Source organism: Saccostrea cucullata, unplaced genomic scaffold (assembly GCF_032062105.1).
Source record: "Saccostrea cucullata isolate Sc308-1 unplaced genomic scaffold, CSIRO_AGI_Scuc_v1 ctg9013, whole genome shotgun sequence".
Taxonomy (NCBI): domain Eukaryota; kingdom Metazoa; phylum Mollusca; class Bivalvia; order Ostreida; family Ostreidae; genus Saccostrea; species Saccostrea cuccullata.
The window spans coordinates 1-8,881 of NW_026928160.1; the positions used below are offsets into that span (position 1 = coordinate 1).

The 8,881-nt window shown below is 34.6% G+C and overlaps 1 protein-coding gene across 1 annotated transcript; it reads left to right on the plus strand.

The window, feature by feature from the left end:
* Positions 1 to 607: 607 nt before the first annotated feature.
* LOC134276640 (E3 ubiquitin-protein ligase TRIM71-like) lies at positions 608 to 2,302 on the plus strand. Its single transcript, XM_062758913.1, has one exon. The coding sequence runs from the start codon at positions 608 to 610 to the stop codon at positions 2,300 to 2,302; it is 1,695 nt and encodes a 564-aa protein (XP_062614897.1).
* Positions 2,303 to 8,881: the final 6,579 nt, after the last annotated feature.

The following is an 8,881-nucleotide window of genomic DNA, read 5'->3' on the forward strand; positions in this document are numbered from 1 at the left end:
TTTAACAATCTTCCAAGAGGCACTTGTCCAGGAAAATTGAATCTTATGAAGCGACAATCCTCAAGTAGGGTAGATTCAAATTTGCTCATATCTTTACTCCTAAAGGAGAATTGATAGTCAAAGTTTAACATAAGAATACATATTAGGAAAACCTTTTAAAAAAATTCATCTGACTCTCAAGAGCAGCAAGGTCATAATTAGTCATATTAATACAGAAGCATCTTTTGTTATTGTAGAATCAAAATTCTTCATATCCCGTAAAATTGGGTCACATTTATAGAACACAACATGTATATCAAAAAAATCTTCCAAAGTTATAATTGGTACAAAAAAAATATATGGAAGATTCTAGTTCGTTTAAACCATGACCTCCTTTTAATGGTAAGGTTTAGTGAAGGTACATATTTTGATTAAATGCTTTTTCAATACCGAAATGATACATGTAACTGTCTTTTCTCTAGCCAAAGTGCTCAGGTGAACAATGTGGTTAATAGGCGTCTTGTGTACATGTACTAATATAATGTTTCAGTAGAAATTCTTTAAGTGTTTTTTTTCAGTTGTGCATGTTTTCATAATAGACACTTCTCTTCATTTTTTTCAGGATACAATGGCCCGATCACAAGCCCAGGACATCATTCGATGTCAATACTGCGAGGACGAGCCCGCTGTCTTCCACTGTGTTCCGTGTGGAGATGAACTCTGTCCTCGATGTAAAGTCTTTCATCTTAAAAGTAAAGTTCCGTCCGGACACAACATCGTCCGTCTGTCTGAAAGACTTCATCCAACCAATCAGATCAAAATGTGTTACTTTCACACATCAAAAGCGTACGAAGCTTGTTGTAAAGATTGCCAAGTCCCGGTCTGTATTACATGCATTAAGGAAGTACACGGCGAACACACCATCGGGGAGATACTAGATCTTTACGAGAAACAAAAGACCGAAACTGCCGAAGAACTGACAAAGATGAAGACACAGTTGAAGTCGGAGATTATTCAGAGAATAAAAGATTTCAAAAGAGGAGAAAATGAAATAAAGAGCGGCCATGAGAACGTACGAGAGAAAATGAAGAAACAAGCTCAGGATCTAATAGATCATATCAGAGTCATTCTAAAGGAAGCCTTACAGGAATCTGAGAAGGATGAGAGAAAAAATAGAGAGGAAATATCCCAACATAAAGCAGAGGCTGACAAATTTGAACAAAACTTGGATCAGATGATAGAGAAATTTGAAACTCTCACAGAGTCAAGTCATCCCGCCGAATTAATTTTGTTTAGAAAACAAAATCCTGGTATATTTCAGCAATTGAAACTTCCAGACAAACTTAATATTGTTATGCCCTCTTTCACAGTTGGTCAAATTAAGAAATCTCAAAATGAGCAACAGTTTGGCAAGTTCATGACAGGTGACGTTAAACATGTTAAATCACTCGTTAAAAGCTCACAATCTAAACGGCCAACTTTGCCAGCAAAGAGAAACACATCCAACAAAACAGTACTGGGTCGTTCAGATAAAATAAGTGAAACAAAACCTCAAAAGAGAGAATTATATCACTTGAGTTGTCGTGATGAGAGATCAGCTTACATCAGTGGTAAAGGTCCTGGAATACAACTGATAGACAGGTCAGGGACAGAGCTGGATAACATCAGTACTGACGATCAACCAGATGGTTTGGCTGTGATGCAGGACGGAAGTCTGATTTATTCTGACTTTTTCGATCAAGTTATCTATAGAGTGTCACTCAACAAACAGAAAACTAAACTTATAAATACTGAGTATTATGCTACAGGACTGTGTTGTACCAGGTCAGGTGATATCCTGGTCTGTATGGCTGAGACCTTGTTTCATACAGCGAGAGTGGTAAGGTACAGCAGCAGTGGGAGGAAAACCCAGGAATTCCAGACAGATCAGACCGGGGAAAGTCTTTTTATGAATCCAAAGTTTGTCTGTGAGAATATTAACGACGATATCTGTGTTTCTGATTGGAAGTTATGTAAAGTGGTCGTGCTGAACAAGGTAGGAGGTCTTAGATTTAAATATGACGGAAATGTTCCGTCAAGGAGGTTAAAAGCCACTTTTAATCCCCGTTGGGTGGCTACCGACAGTCTGGGTCACATCCTTATCGCAGACAGAGACAATGACGCCGTACACCTGATCAGCCAGGACGGGAACTTCCTGTCTTACATCCTGACAGAGGATGATGGGATATCACGACCATGGGGGATCTCTGTGGACACGTCTGACAACCTGTGGATGGTAGAACAAGACAAAGCCTGTGTTAAAGTGTATCAGTATCTGTCATAACTTTGACTTTGTTTCCGGTATTGTCAACTTATAAATATACTTATACAATATACTATACAAAGAGTCTCGAAATAAAATCCAGTATGTCATTTTCAGTTGTAGTTAATGTATTTAAAGATATTATTTTAGAAATATTGTTAAACTGTTAAAAAGATAAATGTCTCTACTATACATGTACATGTACGAGGGGCTATCAAAAAGTTCGTGGACTAGCGCCATAAAATTAAAACCGCTTTAGGTACATGCATGAATTTTTAAATATCTAGTTATCATCATCTTTTCTATCTATAGAATAAATTAGAAATCATAAATTTCATCTTTTAATAAGTAAGTTATGTTTTTGTGAGCAATGGTATGTCTATGCGGCGCAACCTCGAAAACGACGTTTTTCCCGACCTAAGTGTAACTAAGAAAAATTATTGTAATATGAACATTTGACATCCAAATATTCCGTTAATTCAGGTATGTTTTGGGACACTTTTATTCCATAAAATATTAATTTTTTTACCTAATTTTTGAAGTTCTATGAAATTTTTTCGTAAAATTTACATGGAGTATCCCAAAAAATATTGCCTTTAAAATGACTTCAAAATGGGGGAGGGGTTACCTTTTCCAACATTCTATAAAGTTTTGCCAATAGAAAAACTGATATACACCTAGGAAATGTTTAAACCGGCTACGGAGAAATAATATGCATCTAAATTACTTGTTTTAATGCAAAAATAGATTCAGAAAGAAAAGGAAAGCACAGTTAATGTCGATTTGTAGTCAAGTCATAAAGTCATATAAACAATATGGATTGAAGTCCTTCTTCAGCTCCAGGGAATCTCGCCAATATAAGTGTATGAGATAGAAAAAGCAGACATTGAAAAACAATGACGTTCTTGGACGTCATAAAACTAAACGGCAACGGCGCCGGGTGATGATATAATGTCGTTTTTATTTCATAATAATTTGGGAAATAATGAACGTATCAAGCTAAAATTTTTAATATTTCTTTATTTTTTGTTTGTTTATTGTCCCTTAAAAATTTTGTAAGCTCAGACTACATAGTACTAATTTTATAGCCTCAGTCCACGAACTTTTTGATAACCCCTCGTATGTATACTAGATTTGTCACTTAACTGGGTTCCAGGACAGCACCTCACATTTTCCTTACCTCCTTTAAAGCTGACATGAATTCTTAAAAACACAACATTTTCATCTATGTACGACTTGTTTCATACCAACTATAGCCGTATTCCGCCATATTTCTTTCAGATACCTTGTCTCATTGTAACGATGTATACCCCAATGCGCTCGTTACACTTGAATGATTTTTTGGATTGGGTATCGACTAGTGCACATCTCCGATGGTAAAGCATATGAGAACACATGAGGTGATCAAGACATTTCAAAACCAAAATAAACAACATAATAATCATATTTTTGAATGATTATTGATTTGAATCAAAAGAAAAAAATGCAAGTTTGGAAGAGAAATTTAGATGCACGAGTACGTATTTTTACAGTGCGCCAATTTATGCAGAATAAACTTGAAATAAAAAGCAGTAAAATTTGCAAACACATTTTGAAATTATATCATTTTAATGGAACAAAACAACAAACGTCTTATATTTGCAGGTCCTATGCAATTGATGCATATCGAGAAAACGCCTCGAACGCTGTAAACGTACCCATACCTGGTAATAAGGTTACTGCATCGGTTCGAAGATGTGCACAAGTCAAGTGATATACACCCTGAATTCCATTTATTGAAATATGTATCACAAAAAAGAAATAAACTCCATAAAAGCTCAATAGTAAATACACTGTCATTACTCCGTACACACTAGCACGACGATACACTTAGTCCGTGCTGATCAGATTATATCAAAAGTGGAAAGAGAAGTTATTTGGTATATGCGCGACTGAAAGGAGGGATATTATAACTGATGTTCATAAGCTATAATTGTGAATTGTTCATCTACATGTAGTTCTAATATACATTATATATAGTCTGCAGTTGGTTTGCGTCGCAAAATTCATTTGTCAATTATAACTGATTATTTTAGTACTAATCTCAAATCTAAACCAAGTAATTTGATGTACGGCAATAATTTACTTCAAATCTTAAAACCAATTAACCAGAATACAAATTTTTATGTGTATATCTATACATTCTTTAACACATACACACACGGAGAAAGGCCATCCCCTGTTCAGATTGACATTTAGGCATTTGATTTTTTGGACGGGGGGGGGGGCATACAAAAATAATTGACATGAACGTTATTTAAATATTCTTGGAAGACAGACATTTCTGCCGAATTCAGTTTTGAGATTTTTTTTAAAATGTGTCACTCCGACCACAAAGTATGTGCATTTTGAGGAATGTAACTGTTTTATAATTATGTTGTCACAGGAAGTATTTCGAGATTTCAGTATCCCTGCCTGATAGTCTAGGTATTTTTTATATACATAAATAATTTCTGTAGGTGAATTTGGGAGATAATTTTAAAAGCTTAGGTAGGGATACTTGACACTGGTTGAATACGGATAATTATTATTTATTCTTTTTTTTGTATATTGAACTCTCTCTCTATCTCTCTCTCTTTCTGTCTGTAACCACCCGTTGGGGCAATGATAGGTATAAAATCCTACGCACTTTTTGCTGTACCATTTATTATGCCTAAGGACAGATCAAGGATTTTTTTCAGGAAGGTTGTCGAAACTTCATAAATTGATTAATAATTTTACTTTGGACAGAAATTAACCCCAGCGCCCAAATTGAAAGAGAAACTAGACGTACATGTATTATGAGCAATGACAGGCGCGGATCCAGGAATTGAAGTTAGAGGGGGTGCCAAAAGTAGGCAAGGGGTCAGGGGGCTGCCTTGAGGCCCCCAGTGGGTCCTGGGTTCTAGAAATTTTGTAGGGTAAAATTGACGTCTACCAAGTAGACATATTTACATTTTCTAGACGAAACTGTGATTTACTTAACTTTGACAATTTTAAGGGCGCCCCCCTTAAATCCGCTACTGAATGAGCTCACTAAATGATACCCCCTGTCTTCCATATGGTTATAATGACAAGAGTCCATATTTCGCTGAACCCATACGTGTCAGATCAAAAAGTAAAATAGGAGGTGCATAATGGTAATATGTTATAAACTTAAGATTCTTTGAAAGTTTCATTAAATTTCTCTAAGTGGTATAAGAGGATTTGCGGATAAGAGATGGGTACCCCAAAGCGTAACAGACAGACGAACGGACATTACGATTACTATACAACCTCCCACTTTTCAGGCGGGGGAGATAATAAACGTGAAATATACATCACAGGAATGGGAACATTGGGAACTTTCTCGAAAACCTTCTCAAACGTATGTGTCGAACTTGGACAACAGACAAGAGAATTTTTAAAAAGCTAGTTTTAGGTAGAATGTGGAATTCTCACGAGGAGTTTACTCTTTCTTCCTATATGCCTTTTCTAATAATCATTAATTATTTATGTCTAGAAATTTACTTCACATTAAATTTTATTTTCATTATCATTGTACCAAAGAATCAAACTCGTTTATTATACCCCACGTGTGAGGTATAATGTTTTTGACCCGTCAGTCAGTCTTTTTTTTTTTTTTTTTTTTGGTCAGCGCAACCTCTCATAAACCACTGTACAGAGTTTTGTCGAATTTTGCAGATATTTATAGGAGACAATGTGTGTGTAGATTTGCACATCACCAGGAAATTCCGAATTCTTTATTTTTCGGGAATTTCCGCACTTTTACATTTAGATTTTGGCCATATCTTGAATATAGAGGTGAGCAGTTTGTCAGCGTAACTCCTCATAAACCGCTGCACACAATTTCATCAAACTTTGCAGATATTTAGGGCACAATGTGTATAGATGTGCATATTACAAGGAAATTACGATTCCTTTATTTTTTTCTGGGAATTTTAGCACTCCGACTTTTTGGGGAGCGTGGGGTATGTGAACGTGCTCCTTTTTTTTTTCTTTCATAGTGCATAAAATCATAAATAACTTTAAATCAAATTATATTAGGTCTAATAAAGCCAATACACAGTATTTATTTGATAATAATTGATCATAAAGAAATCCAATCTGTTTCAGACGTTTTTCTTAAATTATTTTTATGAGAGTGTTATTATGCATGTTTTATTACATCCCCCCCCCCCCCATATCACGGGAAAATATCTTCAAAAGGTGAATGATTCGTAATATTGCCTGCTTTTTTAAATGAATTTGGTGAAGTTAAACCATGTACTTTATCGTAAATTTTATTTACAACATGTACAGACAAGAGTAATGTTTATTTTTGAAAAAAACTACTTGCATTTTTTTTTAATCAACCCCACTGAATTTCAACCTTTGATATTTTCCCTGACCAAATAAAATGATCGGCATGGGCCACGTGTATCCAAGCATCTTTTACTGTTGAGTTAGCAATGGATTACATGACTTCTGAGATGCATTTTTCAATAAAAGTAAAATAGGATAATTCTTTCGACATGTGCACATCCCTGTAACGATAGCAGTTGTCAGGTAAATGTTTTTATCACTGCGTTTGACGCGTTTTCTCGACCTGCATGGGTGTTTGGTGTACATGTATGTAGTCTGTGTTAGTTTATTTTCTATATTGCAGCAAATGCATTCAAAAATAATTTAATTCTCGGTATAGTTCTATTTTTTGTTGAATTCTTTCTTTTTAAACATGTATTGGGTCAGTTTATGGACTTCTAAAAACTATGCTATCGGAGATGTGTACATGTCGACAGCCAGGCTAGAAAATCATTCAAGTGAAACAATTCTGCAAGGCTATATATAGCAGGTGCAGGTGGCCAAAAATCTTCGATTAAATATGGCGGAATCGAACAAATATGTCGGACAAGGGCGTACAGGAATGTAGTAAGTCGTACAAAGATGACAACTGATGCCTTTTTAAGAGTTCATGTCAGCTTTAACCAAAATTGCAGTAAAAATATGAGTGTCTAAATGGCTTCATACAATTCACTCAGCAAATCTAATGCAGATACCAATCACAGTATACAAATCTGATTTTACCACAGTATCTAAGATATTGAGGGTGCTTGCTTAAATTCATTCAATATACATGTAACTACTTTTAATAAGAACGCGGTTGAAGTCCATAAATTCTGAAACGGCTAGAGGATAATAGAAGGGTACATAACACTACAAGGTCGGTTGTAGGAAAACTATAAACAGAAGACGAATGCCAGAATACTATAAGATATATAGTACAAGAATTGATTACCTTGTATGTTGATGAGACACTTCTTGAAAGAGAATATAGATGTCAAGAAAAGATGGAATTTCAGAAGGAATGTAATAGGTCGGATTTAAAATCAACCCAAACTTCTCTTCTTTGACACCTGCTTAAAAACTTATATGGATATTGAATATTGAAAATAAAGACATTTTATGCTTACTTGGAAAATTTAGATCTGAAAAAGATAAAAGAACCAATTGAATGTATAAATACATAGATTCTGTCATCATGTTTATGCATGCTAAGCCATTTAAATTTATACGTCATGTATAGCATCACTTTTTGTATTGTTTTGTAATCATTGACATTCTTCTGGACAATCGTATTATGTATGATCATTGACACTGGGAACAATATTATCATGTAACTTGGTCATTTATATAACTGTTTAAAAAATTATATTGTAAAAAAGAATGCTTAAATTGTACATTTATGTATGTTGAAATTACCTTCGGGGCCCTTGATTGGTAAATAAAATATTTTGTATCTTGTATTTTATAAATTTGCCCAACAAAAATTCATAGGGATTCAAAGTCTAGGGCATTTAAAAAAAAGGTGAAATGTTGCTGTCGTCTTCACCTAAGTCAATAATCGTCTTGACGTTCAGCATGTTCAGGAAATAATTTGAAGTTCACAATCAGATAATACACTTACACATTGGAGATGAATCTTATTTTCTATTCGGCTGCCAAAAAACAATAATCCTATACATTTTGATTAACGTTTGAAAGGAACATGATAACGTTTTTTTTTTTTTCCGAGGAAAAATACCGGTATCAAATAGGGCGACTTCGATTCAAACCCGAGTATTAACTCTTGGTTGACGTCACATGACCGGATGTTTACACAAACATGTGGTTTTCAAGCGAACTCATATGAGTTTGAAGGGTAGCGAAAATAAAATAAATATCCTCTATGAGTTTTAAAAGGCGGTCAAATAGGTCAATTTTGACATCATCTGTTGAGTTAATTTTTTCTATAGCTTTTGCTGCAGTTGAAATGTTTGTCTTTTCAGCTCTAAACTTTTTTGGTTTCGAATTTGAATTTATGTCTCTGCTGTTATCGGGCAGTAAGCCTAAAAAATCTAATCAAATAAACAGATATATTCATATAAATTATAAAGCGTTCATGTAGAAAGTGCGTTTTGAAGTTTGCTTTTAAGGATAAGCGATGCTAAATATTAATATTTAGTAAAAAAATAATTCCTACGTTCGGGTTTTTCTTTCGATGCCGCCATATCGAAACTCTAGTAATCCTACTGTATTGCTGGGTTAGCTTGGGTAGAGTTC

Bases quoted from the DNA above. Each gene is read 5' to 3' on its own strand.
- LOC134276640 (XM_062758913.1), top strand. From the start codon at position 608: ATGGCCCGATCACAAGCCCAGGACATCATTCGATGTCAATACTGCGAG.